General features: G+C 40.2%; 1 protein-coding gene across 3 annotated transcripts in view; it reads right to left on the bottom strand.

Annotated features, from left to right (window-relative positions):
- LOC126191415 (uncharacterized) overlaps positions 1 to 19,554 on the bottom strand; it is a 233,934-nt gene that overhangs the window by 116,975 nt on the left and 97,405 nt on the right. For all 3 annotated transcript variants that reach the window (XM_049932286.1, XM_049932285.1, XM_049932287.1), the window contains exons 3-4: positions 1,512 to 1,580; positions 1,115 to 1,198 (exon numbers count right to left, since the gene is read on the bottom strand). In XM_049932286.1, coding sequence (XP_049788243.1) covers positions 1,115 to 1,198; positions 1,512 to 1,580 — 153 coding nt within the window. The remainder of the gene's footprint in view (positions 1 to 1,114; positions 1,199 to 1,511; positions 1,581 to 19,554) is intronic.

Here is a 19,554-nt window from a genome sequence, read left to right as displayed (position 1 = left end):
TCTTTGCCATCAAAGTCAATAGGCTGAGCTACGAGCTATGCCAATCTTCACTAGTCAGCCTGTTGTCCCTAGGAACCGTAAGTTATGTATCTGTAATCGGAACAGACCTTTATTAACTGCCACTCCAGTACATAGGTTATACTCTGTGGACCAATGTAAGTTACTATCCCGAATTTGCGTAAGCTAGTTTAAGTTTGTTAGTAAATACACATACATGGCAGAGATCATTTAGTATAAGAGAAATGCAGATGAAATGCTGGTACTATTCTGTGGATATATATACAGAATCAAGGACCAACACCATGTTAATGCAACTCAACTACTTACTTCCTAGTATTAAACACACAATGAAATTCTCTAGGATTGACTTCCTGCAAGTGACCATTGCTAACAGTAATGACATCCACTGAGAGATTGAGATATCCATAACTCATCACACCAAAATGAAATACACATGGGTGCTTTCATATCAATGACTGCCCAAGTTATAAAATAGAATGTAAGTCTAGAAGAAGTTAAGAAAATATTGTCACTACTGGAAAAAGGCTGCTTTTCTGAATGATTACGCAGGGAGTACAAGTGACCAATCGGTTACAAATAAAAATATGACCATGTGGAACTCAAACAACAAATAAAGATCTGCTCTACAATACTACTAGGAGAGACCTTTCAAGTCTGTTTACCCAGCTGAGTAGTTCTAAAGTTGCCTGTGGTTTTTGTGTGTGTGTGTGTGTGTGTGTGTGTGTGTGTGTGTGTGTGTGTGTGTGTGTGACTATCTGTACACTATGCAGTTCAGCAGATCAAAGATACATTCTTCTTTATGAATGTGACACGACACCATAAGAGTTTCACTTTCATAGCAAGAAATGTGCCTTCACAGATAATGATTAAGCAAGCACATACTGTACAAAGTTGACAAGGGACTCGTTACGGATATCTTCGCTGAAATCTAAGTTTGTTACTACTTTAATCAATTTCTGGGAAATTTATTAAAGAAACAAATAGGAAACTTGATAATGCCCAAGATATCACTGGAGGAATGAAATGTGTGCTCCAAATAAAAAAAGTGTCATACATGAAAAATGACTTTTTTCAAAAAATAGATTCAACACACCTGTCCTTCATGTACATTGCCAATTTCTGTGTCCATAGGTGACTGCTCCTGCTTCACCTGCTTAACCAAGGGTTCCCAAGCCTCCTGAAACACAAAACAAGTAAGCCAGGAACACACAAAAACATAAGAGACGAAGTCAACAAGGAACTTTCAATTTTGAAACAGGTTGCTCACAGTAACAAAATCACTGCAATGTTGTCAAAAAATTATATAAGAAAATAAAAGATAGGGTTTAAAACAAATCTTCAATGATAAGAGTGACTGAACACCAGTAAAACAACAAGAGAAGTCAAAATAATATTACATAACAAAATATTAGTCACCCGCATTTGGTCATGAAAAAAAAAAAAAAAAAAAAAAAAGATTTAAAAAGATTGTCATTTCATTTGTATAATACCTGCATCTCATGTTCGTTGTCAGATGATTCTCCAGAAATTTCTCTCTTCACTGATATCCTGTTCCAGCCCTGCAAACAAATTAATTAAATTATAGCTATACTCGGACACTGCATGCAAGAGGATGACTACAGATATGAGCAGAGAATGAGACTACATTGTCAAACCACATCCTCGCCCCCCTTTACACACACGTCTAAATCTCCCTAATGTCCTTACCTGCCTCCAGCTCTACCATTTGAAGACCTGTGAGGAATGTCAATGAGTAATGAGAGCAATCAATGAAGTGTGACTTGTACTTACAGGGTGTTTCAAAAATGACCGGTATATTTGAAACGGCAATAAAAACTAAACGAGCAGCGATAGAAATACACTGTTTGTTGCAATATGCTTGGGACAACAGTACATTTTCAGGCGGACAAACTTTCGAAATTACAGTAGTTACAATTTTCAACAACAGATGGCGCTGCAAGTGATGTGAAAGATATAGAAGACAACGCAGTCTGTGGGTGCGCCATTCTGTACGTCGTCTTTCTGCTGTAAGCGTGTGCTGTTCACAACGTGCAAGTGTGCTGTAGACAACATGGTTTATTCCTTAGAACAGAGGATTTTTCTGGTGTTGGAATTCCACCGCCTAGAACACAGTGTTGTTGCAACAAGACGAAGTTTTCAACTGAGGTTTAATGTAACCAAAGGACCGAAAAGCGATACAATAAAGGATCTGTTTGAAAAATTTCAACGGTCTGGGAACGTGACGGATGAACGTGCTGGAAAGGTAGGGCGACCGCATACGGCAACCACAGAGGGCAACGCGCAGCTAGTGCAGCAGGTGATCCAACAGCGGCCTCGGGTTTCCATTCGCCGTGTTGCAGCTGCTGTCCAAATGACGCCAACGTCCACGTATCGTCTCAAGCGCCAGAGTTTACACCTCTATCCATACAAAATTCAAACGCGGCAACCCCTCAGCGCCGCTACCATTGCTGCACGAGAGACATTCGCAAACGATATAGTGCACAGGATTGATAACGGCGATATGCATGTGGGCAGCATTTGGTTTACTGACGAAGCTTATTTTTACCTGGACGGCTTCGTCAATAAACAGAACTGGCGCATATGGGGAACCGAAAAGCCCCATGTTGCAGTCCCATCGCCCCTGCATCCTCAAAAAGTACTGGTCTGGGCCGCCATTTCTTCCAAAGGAATCATTGGCCCATTTTTCAGATCCGAAACGATTACTGCATCACGCTATATGGACATTCTTCGTGAATTTGTGGCAGTACAAACTGCCTTAGACGACACTGCGAACACCTCGTGGTTTATGCAAGATGGTGCCCGGCCACATCACACGGCCGACGTCTTTAACTTCCTGAATGAATATTTCGATGATCGTGCGATTGCTTTGGGCTATCCGAAACATACAGGAGGCAGCGTGGATTGGCCTCCCTATTCGCCAGACATGAACCCCTGTGACTTCTTTCTGTGGGGACACTTGAAAGACCAGGTGTACCGCCAGAATCCAGAAACAATTGAACAGCTGAAGCAGTACATCTCATCTGCATGTGAAGCCATTCCGCCAGACACGTTGTCAAAGGTTTCGGGTAATTTCATTCAGAGACTACGCCATATTATTGCTACGCATGGTGGATATGTGGAAAATATTGTACTATAGAGTTTCCCAGACTGCAGCGCCATCTGTTGTTGAAAATTGTAACTACTGTAATTTTGAAAGTTTGTCTGCCTGAAAATGTACTGTTGTCCCAAGCATATTGCAACAAACGGTGTATTTCTATCGCTGCTCGTTTATTTAGTTTTTATTGCCGTTTCAAATATACCGGTCATTTTTGAAACACCCTGTAAATCAAAATGACAAAGGACCGAAAGCTACAGCTGTGTATTTCCATTCTAGGTACATTCACACACTGCCCATTAAGGTACAGTATTTATTTATTTATTGCTTATTTAGTCTGAACACATTAGGGCCTCATTAGGGTCCTGTACCTCAATCAGTATCAACAGAACCCTTGTGAGATTACTTTATTGTCAATCTGTCTGTCTGTCAAATACCCATTTTCTCAGGAGCAGATCTACCAAGTTGAAATTCGTGTCACATACTACGATCTATGGTCCCTCGGAGGTGTAAAAAGTGGTAGCTTCTAAATTGATGCAATCAAAAGCTACAGGCGGTCATTTATGTCAAATATTTTGATACTTCCAAACTTGCTTACCAAAACCTAGAGGGTACTTTCTGTTAATCTATAATACTGAAATTTGGCAAGAAGCAGTGCAAATAAAGGAAGAAAGTCCAAAAATATGTAACCTGTAAATATATCACACACAAAAAAATATTTCTTTTGTCATTCGTCATCAGAGTTCAAAATTAAAACTAAATCATTCTTGAAAGTTTCGAAATTCCTGGGGCTGATATTTTGCCAGTATCAGTGCCAACATAAGGAAAAAATCATCACAATTCTCAATTCCCAGCACAGATGAACTGTCTGTATACATAATTTAGTTTGTACTACAGACATGGACAAGTGCTCTACCTTTCTTCCAGAAGGGCTAGTTCTGCTAGGTTTGCAAAAGAGCTTCTGTGAAGTTTGGAAAGCAGGAGACAAGGTACTGGCGGAAGTAAAGCTGTGAGGATGGGGCGTGAGTTGTGCTTAGGTAGCTCAGATGGTAGAGCACTTGCCCACGAAAGGCAAAGGTCATGGGCCGGCACACAGTTTTAATCTGCCAGGAAAGTTTCGTAACAGTGCACACAATAAACTGGATAATTTCGACCGGCTTATCAAAGTGCAACTCGTAATTGATTAGTTTTCAAAAAGTTTTACAGAAACATTTAATCTAAGACAAAACATCTCAATTGATGAAGGAATGATACCATGGCGTGGACGGTTAAATTTTAAAAGTTTACAAACTGTCGAAAATTACGAAATACGACATACTCATTCGGATGCTGTGTGATTGGAGTATGGTATACATTTCCTCATTCAAGATATGTTCTAGTGCTGGACAGCCTTTAGCAAAAGCAGTGATGGAACTATTGACACCTTCTGATGGAAAACGGCATCACCTCTGCATGGATAATTATTATAACAGTGTAGAACTTGCAGAGAAGTTACTTGAAAAGAAAATTCGAGTTTGTGGAACGATATGGCAAAATAGAGGATTTCTGGAAAATTAAAGCACGCAAAAGTCAATGTGTTTGAAGCTTGTCATCAACAGAAAGGTGACAAGCGGCTGGAGACAAGCCAAGTAATCCGACTTAGCGCTGCGTGCACCAAGCAAATAAATTTGTATGAGACGTGCGGATGGTAAAGTGTTAACATAGTACGAAAGCCTGTACTTGCAGGCTTTCAGTGCTTTGGTTACAAGCCGTGGTACCACTCCTAGGTATGGTAATGTACACCATTTGTTGCAGACAGGGGATACGACAGCAGATGGGGCATAGAGGAGGGGTTTAATTTTCCATTTTTGTTTTCTATGAAAGGTGTAGTCAATAAAGACTGGACTGTAGCCCTGCTGTGGCAATAGATTTTATTGTATCTAACTCCGCTTTAAAATCGCCTGTGGACATGGGGTCAGATATGAGACAGTGTACCATTGAGTGAAAAGCTGCATATTTGTGAGCTATTGGGTTTTGTGAGCAACAAATTTCTCTAATATTTTGAGGAATATTGTTTCAAAGTCAGGTTCCTGATACAGAAAATGATTCTGAGGACATGGCAGTTTCATGTACTGGTACAGAGAGGATTTTACTTTATTGAGGACATTCAGACAATACTGTAAGAGTTGAAGACAAATAAAAGGGAATGCAATGACTGAAAAGACAATACGGCAAACACACTGTCCGTCACCAGTAACAGGCCGCGTGAGCTTTCACGCTAAAGTCCTCGGAGAATATCATCGCTGGAGTTACGTGTGGGGAGTATTAGTGACTCTACGAGATTTTGAGCTCGAAATACTTTTTTATATTTCTATAGGGGACGACGTGATACATTCTTACGGGCTGCAGTTGTATGTTCAGTCCAGTATAAATGGCGGTCCAGAATTAGCACCAAGTTCTTTACAGGAGAAGAAAATGTTATTTTTGTGCCATTTAGGTTTAACACTGTAAGAGATTTCTGAACTGAGGACTAATAAGTCTTTTGTGTGTGACTGAGGTTGCTTGCATTTTAGATGGCTTAACTTTCAAACCTGTGTTCAGCACCTTCAGTGATGAGAAAATAAATCAGCATTTACGTGCCAAATGGCTGTGCACAGGTTTGTCAGGCTTGCGCTTAAATATAACTGAACTCGTCATCTAAAACTAAAGCTAAACTCCACGTGAACGGGCCTCGGAAGGCCCGACGGTGCCGACTGACTTCTTTGTCATCCTCAGCTGACGGAAGACACAGGATGCAGATGCGGAGGAGCACGTGGTCGGCACCCCGCTCTCCCATCTGTTGTCAGTTTTCGTGACCAGAGCCACTACTTCTGGAGTCCCCTATCGGTCTCACGAGGGCCGAGTGCACACCACATGCCTACGGCACTCGGCAGTCCCGTTCGGTCACCCGCCCGAGTGCTAGCCGAGCCCGACAGTGCTCAATTTCGGTGATCTGATGGGAACCATCGAGGCACGGCTATTGCCAAACTCATCTGAACCTATGTTAAACAACCTCACTCCCATTTACTCCTTTAGCCATTCACGCATCTTTTCATCCTACATAGTTGTGTTTATCTTTATACTATATACCTCTTTACTTCTGTATGCATCCTCTTTGGTTTGAAGCTGGCACAGTACTTACAGTAGAATATCTTTGGCTTCCCTCTGACAACCATGCCTCCATCCTTGCTACCCTCCCTGTTTTCCTTTTCCTTTCCCTGTTGCTTCATAACATGGGTTGTGAGTAACTGAATCTACTTTCTCTTCTTCCCTTTCTTTCCCCTCTCTCCTCCCTGATGAAGGAACATTTGTTCCGAAAGCTAGGAACGTAAATTTTCGGTTCTGTTTTTTGTGTATCTATCAGCTGTACTGATCTGAGGTAAGTACTGGCCAGCCCCTCTATCTCTTTGTTAGAATGTTTGAAATGTCTGATATTTTGGGCAGTAGTGGATAAACATGAAAGTTGATAACTTGCACTGTAATATTATTATTTCCTGCAGCTGCTGAACGAATCTATCCAACTGACTTCTTGACCGTGTTATGGCTTACCAGCTGTAGGAAAAATTTTTCGTTTGTGGCAACCACACACACTTTAAAAGAGTCCATGGTCTTCACCCTAATTAATTACTCAAGTAGAGATTTCAGCATGGCAAAACACTCATTTAGATTCTCAATAGGTAAATGGGGTTCAGCTGCAAAGTGGGGTTTCACTCTTCCTAGACCTCTTAGATTTTTCCACGTAATAGTGGACCTGTGAAAGTTCTCATTTAGCGAGTGGGCATACCTAAGTTTTGTACTTCTCACAGGTTGACTAACCCTGTTTATAGTTGATTAAAGGAAAGGTCGGTTGCCATTCATAGATTCTGTGTGCAGTGTGTCTGATGTTTATAAAGTGCATGTGCTTGACTGTAATCCATGGTGTATATTTTCTCTTTAACCTTACTGTTTTTAGAGAAGAGTGTTTATCATATCACTTTTTGAGTCACTTAGTGAAATTAGATATTTCATTATTTATGTCAGAGTTAATTCCTGCCATAATCATTTTCTGCATGAATCTGAACTAGTTTAGGAGATTATGTTGTATAAATTTATACACATCACATTACCTACCACTAGGAAGGTGCACCGTGACAGTGACATAATTTTCAAAATGTTAAAGAGCAGCTATCAGTCATCATCTCCATTACAGCCTTTTTAGAGCAGACCCATATTTCAGCTAGTAACTAGCCATCAACAATTCTTCAATACAAGAAGTACATAAAGCATAGTACACAAAAATTATAGCTCATGACAAAGCTTCAGAGTTGTTATACATGCCGTAGTATGTCTACACCTGTTGTTCAGTGTCATGTGACAGTTCATTAAAGACTACAGTATAATGGAGGTAGGCATTACATAGAACACATCAGTTGGCTGTGTGGTGCCCTCAATATGAACTACATAATATATAACCCTCATAGTAAGGCAATTATGGTCTCAAATAAAATTTAAAAGTTGCATGGGAATTAAATAAAACACAAGTAAGATTATCGATGTTGCTGTACTGACTTACTGCCACATTTAACAGTAGAACATATAAGTACCAGACTCAATCCTTCTGAGCCTTTTTTTCTTTGTTAATCTTTAAAAGCATACATAAAATCAGTTTCATAAAAATTTACAAACAACTAGGGGGCAAATGATGTATGCTGTGACTATTGGAATTGATTTGAATATTTTTTTTCTTTTTTACTTTAATCATCGTGATGAAGTATTTAGCTCATATTATTTATTGAATAGTTAATAGATGATGCCAATATCACCAAGCTAGATCATTTATGTGATTTGCCAAACTGTAATGGATATAGAGAGTATTGATCTCTGTATTGCTTCATATAGATTTTTAATTATAAAGTACAAAAAAAAAAAAATAATGAATTGCTGTTATTAACAATATACATGCATCTAAACCAGTATAACATGGAGAAAGTTACATATGTTCAATAATATAATCACGGTACTCATACAATAGTGTGTCAGTAGCTGCAACATATTGGCAAGAAGTCAGGGCCTATTTCATACCCCACGGGTCATATTTTTCACTGCTTTTGAGCAAGTAGTTTCTCATAATGACCTGATCATTAACCAGGTTGCAACTAACATTTTTCTGATGGGGAAAGACCTCCTACTCTTTGAGGTCAAAGAACCTGCCCTTCATCCAGGAAAAGTTGCCTGCAGATGTGCCCTCACCTGTCTGTTTAAATGCATGGGGGTTCCATCATACTGGAATCGATTGTGGTGACAGATAGGTACAGGAACATCATTCAGCATGCCTGGCAGAACATCTCGCAGGAATGTGAGTTACGTGCACTGATCAAGTTGGTCCAGGAGAATGTACAGCCCAATTAAAGAGTCTCCAACGAGATCAGTGAACCAAGCTGCGACTCGCGTTGGTGCTGTCTGTAGGTTTCTGTCCTCTGTTGGAGGCCAGACCGTATCGTTTAGTTGACATGGTTGCGGTTGCCTCTCTTCTTCTCACGTTGACTGGTGCCACTTGGTTTCGCAAGCGCTGCCTGTCCGCAAGTGGCAGCAGTGGTGGTTATCGATATGTAGTAACTGTGGCCCTAACTTCAGGGTGACATTGTCTTCTTTTGGGTTGTGTCAGTGAGCAGTTTGGGTGGGGACTCGGGAGTAACCAGGTCTGCGCAGTGTGAGACTGGACTGCCGGATCAAAGGCCTGTGATCACGAGGGTGCACGACCTCGTGGTAAACTGGATGCTGCAAGTTTTAAGTTGAGTGCATCTGGATTCAAGTAGAGAAACCTCTAAAATAGTGAGATCTTGTGATTCTTCAGTGACTTGGGTCCGTGTTGCTGCTTGTAGTGTTCCTGAGGCAAAGAGCAGTGAGTGGAGTGCTTGGGGAAAGCGGATCTGATTAGCTATCCTCGACTTCTAATTACTATTTATTGCATTCAGTTTGTTACTGTTTGTTAAGTTCAACCAGTGATATTTTTCCTGTCTCATGGCTGCTAATGCTCCATTTACCTGCCCTGGAGGTTGGTGTATGTAACGGCAGTGTACGTTTCCTCGCCTTGCCGCTGCTGTCCAGTGAGGCATGTAATTTTGACAGGTTTCTTGATTGTAGGTTGGTTGGTGATTCTTATACTCTGGTGGTAGTGATGCCTTTCCCGTTCTGGGTGCTCTAAGCACAGTATTCTGCGGACAGAGTCCAGACTGCCGATTCTGGCTTTGGCATATTTTTACATCTTGCATTTGGTTTACTGGATGTCAGGTAGCCTCAGCAAGATTATCATTAGTCATTTGTTAGACTGCCACTAGTCTGAGTTACCATCTTTGAAGCGAATGCAACTCTTTGCTGCCTACCTCATTGCTCGCGAAAGTGTTTTCTTGCTGGACCTACTCAGACGTTGATTCCTGGTGCACTGTCTGTGACTGGCCCTTGTGGTTTATTATTGTATTTGCTGTTTTATTGTATGTTTCTAGATATTATATATAACTGACATTCTTTGTGTTACAGCAGGTTTAAATGATTGTGCCACCAAGTTTACCACATTTTGTCTCACCTGCTTGGTGACCAGTTGCTTATCATTTTAAATCAACCATTGCTGTTGTATTTGCTGTTTTACTGTATGTTTTTTAAATTTTTTATATAATTGCTATTCTTGGCGTTACAGCAGGTATAAATGGTTGTGCTACCACGTTTACCATAATTTTGTCTCATCCATTTGGTGATCAGTTGCCTGTCTTTTTAAATTAACCTTGCTATTGCATTGCTGTTTTACAGTAAGTTTGTTAAATTTTTTATAATTGCCATTCTTGCCATTAAAGGCCTTCAGCAGTGACTGTGGTTGTTGTTGTTGTTGTCTTCAGTCCTGAGACTGGTTCGATGCAGCTCTCCGTGCTACTCTATCCTGTGCAAGCTTCTTCATCTCCCAGTACTTACTGCCACCTACATCCTTCTGAATCTGCTGAGTGTATTCATTTCTTGGTCTCCCTCTAAGATTTTTACCCTCCACGCTGCCCTCCAACGCTAAATTTGTGATCCCTTGATGCCTCAGAACATGTCCTACCAACCAGTCCCTTCTTGTTGTCAAGTTGTGCCACAAACTCCTCTTCTCCCCAATTCTATTCAATTCCTCCTCATTAGTTATGTGATCTACCCATCTAATCTTCAGCAGTCTTCTGTAGCACCACATTTCGAGAGCTTCTATTCTCTTCTTGTCCAAACTATTTATCATCCATGTTTCACTTCCATACATGGCTACACTGCATACAAATACTTTCAGAAACGACTTCATGACACTTAAATCTATACTCGATGTTAACAAATTTCTCTTCTTCAGAAATGCTTTCCTTGCCATTGCCAGTCTACATTTTATATCCTCTCTACTTCGACCATCATCAGTTATTTTGCTCCCCAAATAGCAAAACTCCTTTACTACTTTCCTAACCTAATTCCCACAGCATCAGCCGACTTAATCCGACTACATTCCATTATCTTCATTTTGCTTTTGTTGATGTTCATCTTAAATCCTCCTTTCAAGACACTATCCATTCCGTTCAACTGCTCTTCCAAGTCCTTTGCTGCCTCTGACAGAATTACAATGTCATCAGCGAACCTCAAAGTTTTTATTTCTTCTCCACCTATTCCGAATTTTTCTTTTGTTTCCTTTACTGCTTGCTCAATATACAGATTTAATAACATTGGGGACAAGCTACAACCCTGTCTCACTCCCTTCCCAACCACTGCTTCCCTTTCATGCCCGTCGACTCTTATAACTGCCATCTGGTTTCTGTACAAATTGTAAATAGCCTTTCGCTCCCTGTATTTTACACCTGCCACCTTTAGAATTTGAAATAGAGTATTCCAGTCAACATTTTCAAAAGCTTTCTCTAAGTCTACAAATGCTAGAAATCTAGGTTTGCCTTTCCTTCATCTATTTTATAAGAAAAGTCGTAGGGTCAGTATTGCCTCACGTGTTCCAACATTTCTGCGGAATCCAAACTGTTCTTCACTGAGGTCGGTTTCTACTAGTTTTTCCATTCGTCTGTAAAGAATTCACATTAGGATTTTGCAGCTGTGACTTATTAAACTGATAGTTCGGTAATTTTCACATCTGTCAACACCTGCTTTCTTTGGGATTGGAATTATTATATTCTTCTTGAAGTCTGAGGGTATTTCACTTGTCTCATACATCTTGCTCACCAGATGGTAGAGTTTTGTCAGGACTGGCTCTCCCAAGGCCGTCAGTAGTTTTAATGGAATGTTGTCTACTCCTGGGGCCTTGTTTTGACTCAGGTCTTTCAGTTCTCTGTCAAACTCTACACGCAGTATCGTATCTCCCATTTCATCTTCATCTACATCCTCTTCCATTTCCATAATATTGTCCTCAAGTACATCACCCTTGTATAGACCCTCTATATACTCCTTCCACCTTTCTGCTTTCCCCTCTTTGCTTAGAACTGGGTTTCCATCTGAGCTCTTGATATTCATACAAGTGGCTCTCTTTTCTGCAAAGGTCTCTCTAATTTTCCTGTAGGCAGTATCTATCTTACCCTAGTGAGATAAGCCACTACATCCTTACATTTCTCCTCTAGCCATCCCTGCTTAGCAATTTTGCACTTCCTGTCGATCTCATTTTTGAGGCGTTTGTATTCCTTTTTGCCCGCTTCACTAACAGCATTTTTATATTTCCTCCTTTCATCAATTAAATTCAATATTTCTTCTGTTACCCAAGGATTTCTACTACCCCTTATCTTTTTACCTACTTGATCCTCTGCTGCCTTCACTACTTCATCCCTCAGAGCTACCCATTCGTCTTTTACTGTATTTCTTTCCCCCATTCCTGTCAATTGTTCCCTTATGCTCTCCCTGAAACTCTGTACAACCCCTGGTTTAGTCAGTTTATCCAGGTTCCATCTTCTTAAACTCCCAACTTTTTGCAGTTTCTTCAGTTTTAATCTACAGTTCATGACCAATAGATTGTGGTCAGAGTCCACATCTGCCCCTGGAAATGTCTTACAATTTAAAACCTGGTTCCTAAGTCTCTGTCTTACCATTATATAATCTATCTGATACCTTCTAGTATCTCCAGGATGTATACAACCTTCTTTCATGATTCTTGAACCAAGTGTTAGCTATGATTAAGTTATGCTCTGTGCAAAACTCTACCGGGCGGCTTTCATTTCTTAGCCCCAATCCATATTCACCTACTATGTTTCCTTCTCTCCCTTTTCCTACTACTGAATTCCAGTCACCCATGACTATTAAATTTTTCGTCTCCTTTCACTATCTGAATAATTTCTTTTATCTCATCATACATTTCTTCAATTTCTTCATCATCTGCAGAGCTAGTTGGCATATAGACTTGTACTACTGTCGTAGGCGTGGGCTTCGTGTCTATCTTGGCCACAACAATGCGTTCGCTGTGCTGTCTGTAGTAGCTTACCCGCATTCCTATTGTTCTACTCACTATTAAACCTACTCCTGCATTACCCCTATTTGATTTTGTATTTATAACCCTGTATTCACCTGACCAGAAGTCTTGTTCCTCCTGCCACCGAACTTCACTAATTCCCACTATATCTAACTTTAACCTATCCACTTCCCTTTTTAAATTTTCTAACCTACCTGCCTGATTAAGGGATCTGACATTCCACGCTCCGATCCGTAGAAAGCCAGTTTTCTTTCTCCTGATAACAACGTCCTCTTGAGTAGTCCCCACCCGGAGATCCGAATGGGGGACTATTTTACCTCCGGAATCTTTTACCCAAGAGGACGCCATCATCATGTAACCATACAGTAAAGCTGCATGCCCTCAGGAAAACTTACGGCTGTAGTTTCCCCTTGCTTTCAGCTGTTCGCAGTACCAGCACAGTAAGGCCGTTTTGGTTAGTGTTGCAAGGCCAGATCTGTCAATCATCCAGTCTGTTGCCCCTGCAACTACTGAAAAGGCTGCTGCCCCTCTTCAGGAACCACACGTTTGTCTGGCCTCTCAACAGATACCCCTCCGTTGTAGTTGCACCTACAGTACGGCCATCTGTATCGCTGAGGCACGTAAGCCTCCCCACCAACGGCAAGGTCCATGGTTCATGGGGGAGGGACTGTGGTTACTTGTCTTAAATTTCAGATTGGGATCACATTGGCTTGTTTTTAAAACATTATTTGCTGTGTCTGTATTTTATGCTCATTTGGTAAATTGTAACGCACTGTAACCACCATTAATTACACAGTTGTTTATTCCTTCATTAATAACGTGTGATATCTTTATTTATTGCTGAGTCTGGAATTACCGTTTTAAAATAAATGTGTGTAATTGCAAAAGGGAACCAACAGTAACTGATTACGGCCCCATCCACAATCGTAACCGAATCCTGTTTTCCTTTACTATCAGGTCGCAGTCAGTCCACATGTCAAGGGTAAATCTGCATTGTGAGACATGCGTACATGTAGCATGTGGGTTCACATCCGTCCATGTATGCTGGTTGTGAACTATCATCATTTCCTTGGGTGAGAATACACCCTCATCGGTGATTCGGACACTCACTGTATTGCTTCACTCTGCAGGAGGTTCCTGCAGAGACCACCACGAATATTTGTAGCCGCTGGTTGTAATGCCTGGACACATTGGGAATGAAACAAATGCAGTTCAACATCATTTATGATGTGCCAGGCAGAAGGCTGGAGGATATCATTGGTGAGGGATACACATTATGTACTTGTTGATGTCGTATGCTGCATATTTACGAGAATGGTTTCTTCTGTCACTTGACGGTGTTGTTCGTTGACGACTGGCATTCGGCTTGTGCACACAGAACAAGCCAGTTTGGCAGAATTGGCAATGCAGGGTGATGAATCATGTGTGGCAAGACACCTTTCTATTGGAATATTTTGCACGATACAATCGTACAGCTTCTCATCCATTGCAGTTCGCTGCACCATACACCAAATGCATGTCAGCCATTTCGCAGTATGTGCAGCTAGCCATGTTACTCCCAACTCTTCAACAGGACGTATGGCAACGATCTCGATGCACTCTGCCTGTGTTTGTATAGCAATGCCCTCCTGTGACTGTAGTGCCTTCTCATGGGGTTTGAGACCCTCAGTTCCTGTGTGATTACTGATCCTTTTTGTATGCCCAAAGTGCTAAGTCAGTCTGTACACATTTTTTAATCATCCTGTGTTTATCAATTATATAGAAAACAGGTTCTTTTCTAAAAATCCACTATAGGTAGGCAAAATTGTGTACCACTTTAGGTATGTAGCTGATACATTGTGTTAATAAAGAGTAACAAAGATGTCGTCAACAGTACAGTACCAATTTTCAATAACTTGCATCAAATAGTTAAATTTATGTGCAACAGTAAAAAAAAAAATAGATTCATTAATTTTTCAGATCTTTCAATTTTGAATGAAAATGACAAGCAAACATTTGGTATCTTTTGTGGAAAACCATGTACTAGCAGTATTACACATTTTACATCAAATCACCTAACACAATATAAGAAGATATTTTTCAGTTTTGCTATCAATCAGGTTTTTCAAAATTCCTTGGTCAAAAGATGAACATGATGATGAAATGGCAATAATAAGACACATTGCAAAAGTGAATAACTAACCATGACTTTGTAGGTAACACATATAAGAACATAGCAAATAAATACAAAAATAAGAGGACTCCCAACAATAGTATTGTTTCAAAAAAAAAGTACCAAGTTAGTTGGTTTTTCTCACTATGGAAAAACGAGTACAAGGATTGCATCTGTCTTTAGAAAGTATAATGTGAGTGTGTCTCTTGGAACCACAAATAACTTAGGACAATTTTTGCAATATGTTGTAGACACAAAGAGTTTATTTCATGCCTCTGGAGTTTATAAAAACTCACTGCCCAGACTGTGGGGTATGCTATGTCAGCCAAATTGGAAGCAGGCTAGAAGTTAGGTTTGAGGAACACATTGCACTGGAAAGAATGCATGCCACGTAGAGATAAAGTATGGCTGCTCATTTACTTGCATCAAAACACAGGTCGTCAGCTTTGACATCTTTGCTGGGTAAGGATGAGAAGGGCAGGTTCCTTGACATCCAAGGGCAGGCGGTCTATTCCCATCAGAAAAACGTTAGCTGCAATCCAATTAATGGTCACGTCATTATGAAAAACTGCTTGCTCGGAAACAGTGAAAAATATAACACAGTGAGTATAAAATAGGCTCTGACTTCTTGCCAATATGTTGCAACCATTGACACACTACTGTATGAGTACTATGGTTATAATACTGAAGATATGTAACTTTTTCCATGTTATACCGGTTTAGATGTGTGTACATTGTTACTGACAGCAATTCATTATCTTATTTTTATTGTACTTTATAATTAAAAATCTGTATGAAGTAGGACAGACATCAATACTCTCTGCATCCATTACAGATCAGCAAATCACACCAATGATCTAGCCTGTCACAAACATTTTATACTCTGGGCAACCACAGCTGTTGAAAGACATGATGTTAGAAAGAACTCGGTTCACAGCTGGTAAAACTGCATTTTATTAAAACACGATCGGCTTCACAGCTTTAAGCCACATCTTCAGGTGAACCTACATGCTATAAAGCGAAGTACAGTGTCACCACTTTTTGTGGATATTAAAATTAGTAAAGGAATATCTAAAATGTTAAAAGATCACAGACGTACCCATTGCTCCTAGTCAAAATTTACTATTCAGAGAATATCATCAATAATCATCATAATATCATCAATATTCAATGGCGAATGAAAGGTAAAGAAGAAGTGCCTCATTCTTTAAAATATACATGCATCTAAAACAAAAAAGTTTTATAGTAAGTGGACAATATTAAAAAAAAAAAAAAAAAGGCCAGATTGGCGATAAAGAATTGTCACAGCTAACATGATTATTTATGGCGCACACATATTACAGCTTGGAGCTTGGAAAGAATCAGGTGGCAGTGTCCTACCAAGATGACAGCAGGGCAGCTCAGTGCAGGGCGAGGGAAATGCAGCTCGCACAAACATCACAGAGAGACTAGCTGGCTGGCGAAACGGAAGCTATCCATGTGAACAGTGTAACGTCGTATACTTATAACTAGAAGTGGTGGGTCGCTACCTTTAGAAGAGACGTAATAGTACAGAATTTTAATACATACTACCACCTAATCATACAAACAATCAAAATTAGTCAGAATGCTATGGTGCTTTAATTCCAACTGGTTATTCAATGTCTATTAATTTCCATTTCCTCTAATGTATTGAAAATATGGCATTTTTTAAATTTTTTGAAGAGCTTGTGATGCCGTGCCCCTCTTCGCGTAAGTGCACTGATAATGTAGAGCGGGGATTATTTAAGTTAAAGTGTTCCTCAAACCATATTCAAAATGACCTACTGGCTTGTCCTATATATTTCTTAGGTCAATCATTGCATGTAATGCAGGATACATCCACTTCATTATGCTTATTAACCACAGCTTTTTCCTTGTGCCTGATTTTTCTGCCTGGATCTGAAAATGTAAAATATGCTGGAATAATTTTTTTTGGTCTCATATGTCTGCCAATTTTTTTGGATCTTGCACCCAGATATGGTATTCTACAAAGAACAGAGCATTCCATTGTCTACTCGGCTGGTCTAAGCGTTATAAACTCTGTCTCTAATCCACCTCAGGAAGAAAGATTTCTCTTTTTGAATATGCTTCTATTAATTAATTTAACAAATTCTGGATCCTAACCATTTTGATATGCTATATACTGTATAATCTTGTATTCAGCCACTTGAGCTTCTATGGTAAAGGGTGCTTCATACATGTGGTTTAACAAGGCTTGGAATGCTGCAGATTTATATTTCATCGGGTTACATGACAGCCTGTGTATGACAAGATCTGTCGTGGTTGGCTTTCGGTAAATATTGGATCCAAAATTTTCATTTTTTACAGTCACTTGGGGGTCCAAAAATGGTAAAATGTCATTCTCAGCACACTGCCCAGTGAACTGTATCTTTTGGTTCAAACTATTTAGATCACAAAGAAACTGGTCACTTTCAAAATTATCATCATCATATAATACGAAAACAACATAATCATATCTATTCCATAAAATAAATTTTCTAGCACGATATGTGAATTTTGTAATAAATTCTTGCTCCAAGTTGGTCACGAAAATATTTGCTATGCAACGGGAAAGCCTTCTTGTTGTGAATAAAAATCATCACCAAGTTTAAAATAATTAAAAGATGAAACAATTTTTTAAAAAGCCAGTATTTCTGCCAGTTCCTTAGATGGTCACTCTGAAAATGTACTCAGATTCTGTGCAGTAATATTTTGCATCTGAATAATAGGTACATTAACATACACACTATTGACATTGCATGCCACCACGTGTGTGGCTGGTGTTATGAATAATTCCTGAAAACTGTTTATAAGCTGCTTCCTATTTTTTATACCAAAATTAGTAGGATGTCAGAAAAGTTTATTCAGATACTTCGCAAGCAGCTTTTCTACTTCATAACCTACGCCCTCTCTCCAGCATTCACAATGGTTTACCTGTTTTGTGAAGCCTTACAGTACCACATAATTTTGGTGCAGTTGGGTGCATTGTAAAGGTAGCGCCCCAGCTCTCCTAGTCATAAGTATATGATATCTCGCTATCCACACGGATAGCTCCTGCTCCACCAGCCAGCTAGTCTCTCTTTGTCGTTCATGCTTTTCCCTTGCCCTGCACTGAGCTTCCCTGCTGTGATACTGGTAGGATGCTGCCACCTGATTCTTTCCGAACTGTAATTTGTGTGTGCCATAAATAATCATGTTAGCTGTGACAGTTCTTTATCGCCAATTCAGCCTCTTTTTTTAACAAAAAATTATCGGCCACTTGCTATAAAATATTTTCTTTTTCTTTTTCGATACAGGCAAATTTTAAAGAATGAGGCACTTCTTCTTTACCTTTCACTTGCCATAGTATTGATGATATTCTCTGAATAGCATATTTTGAATAGGAGCGATGGGTATGCCTATGATCTTTTAACATTTTAGATATTCCTTTACTAATTTTAATATCCGCAAAAAGTGGTGACACTGTACTTCACTTTTTAGCATGTAGGTTCACCTGATGGTGCAGCTTAAAGCCGTGAGACTGGTCACGGTTTAATAAACAACAATTTTACCAGCTGTGAGCAGAGTTCTTACTAATATCACATCTTTTAATTATTCAATACGTAGTACCCCATCACGATGATTAAAGTATAAAAAAAAAAATATTCAAATCCGTTCCAATAGCCACAGCATACATCACATGCCTCCTAACTGTTCGTAAATTTTTATGAAACTGATGTTATCTATTCTTTTAAAATGAAAATTGGCTCGCAAGGAGTGAATCTGGTATTTATATGTTCTAATGTTAACTGTTAAATGTGGCAGTAAGTCAGTACAGCAAGGAAAATAATCCGACTTGTATTTTACCACATAGCAGAGATGCTGAGTCACAGATAGGCTGCAACTCAGTATCTCCGCTTTGTGGCGAGGAGCTGCCGAACCATAAACCAGAATCCCATAGTCAAGGTGGGATTGAACAAGGGTTCTTGAGAGCTGCAGCAGCATAGAGCGATCTGCACCCCAGTTGGTGTTGCTCAGGCAGCAGAGGGCATTGAGGTGCTGCCACCACTTCCGCTTAAGCTGACAATGGTGAGGAAGCCAAGTCAATCAGGCTTCGACAACCAGTCCTAAGCATCAACAGTCTCCACGACAGTGAGTGGATCGTCTTTAAGGTAAAATTCTGGTTCTGGATGAAGGGTACGACACCAACAGAAGTGCACAACACAAGACTTTGCGGCCAAAAACTGGAAACCATGGGGCTAGAGCTCGTGACTGCGCCTTCTGGATGGCTCCCTGTAGACGCCGCTCAACAACACCAGTACTGGTGGAGCAGTACAAAATACAGAAGTCATCCGCATACAGAGAGAGTGAGATGGGCAGCCCTACAGCTGTTGCTAGACCATAAATAGCCACTAAAAATAGAGAGACACTCAATACAGAGCCCTGCATGACCCCATTCCCCTGGATATGGGGGGGACTATGGGAGGCACCACCTTGGACACGGAAAGTACGAAGCAACAGGAAATTCTGGATAAAAATCGGGAGCGGGCCTCGGAGACCTCACTCATATAATGTGGCAAGTATATGATGTCACCAAGTGGTGTCATACACTTTTCGTAAATCAAAAGAGATGGCAACAAAGTGTTGGTGTCTGGAAAAGGCTGTTCGGATGGCAGACTCGAGGGACACAAGATTATTAGTGGTGGAGCAACCCTGGTGGAAGCCACCCTGATATTGAGCCAATAGGCCACGTGACTCTAGGACCCAACCCAACCACCGACACACCATACACTCTAGCAGTTTACAAAGAAT

The sequence above is a fragment of the Schistocerca cancellata genome, chromosome 6 (assembly GCF_023864275.1).
Source record: "Schistocerca cancellata isolate TAMUIC-IGC-003103 chromosome 6, iqSchCanc2.1, whole genome shotgun sequence".
Taxonomy (NCBI): domain Eukaryota; kingdom Metazoa; phylum Arthropoda; class Insecta; order Orthoptera; family Acrididae; genus Schistocerca; species Schistocerca cancellata.
Note: the sequence above shows the minus strand (reverse complement) of the source record. Positions and strands in the feature narration are given on the sequence as shown.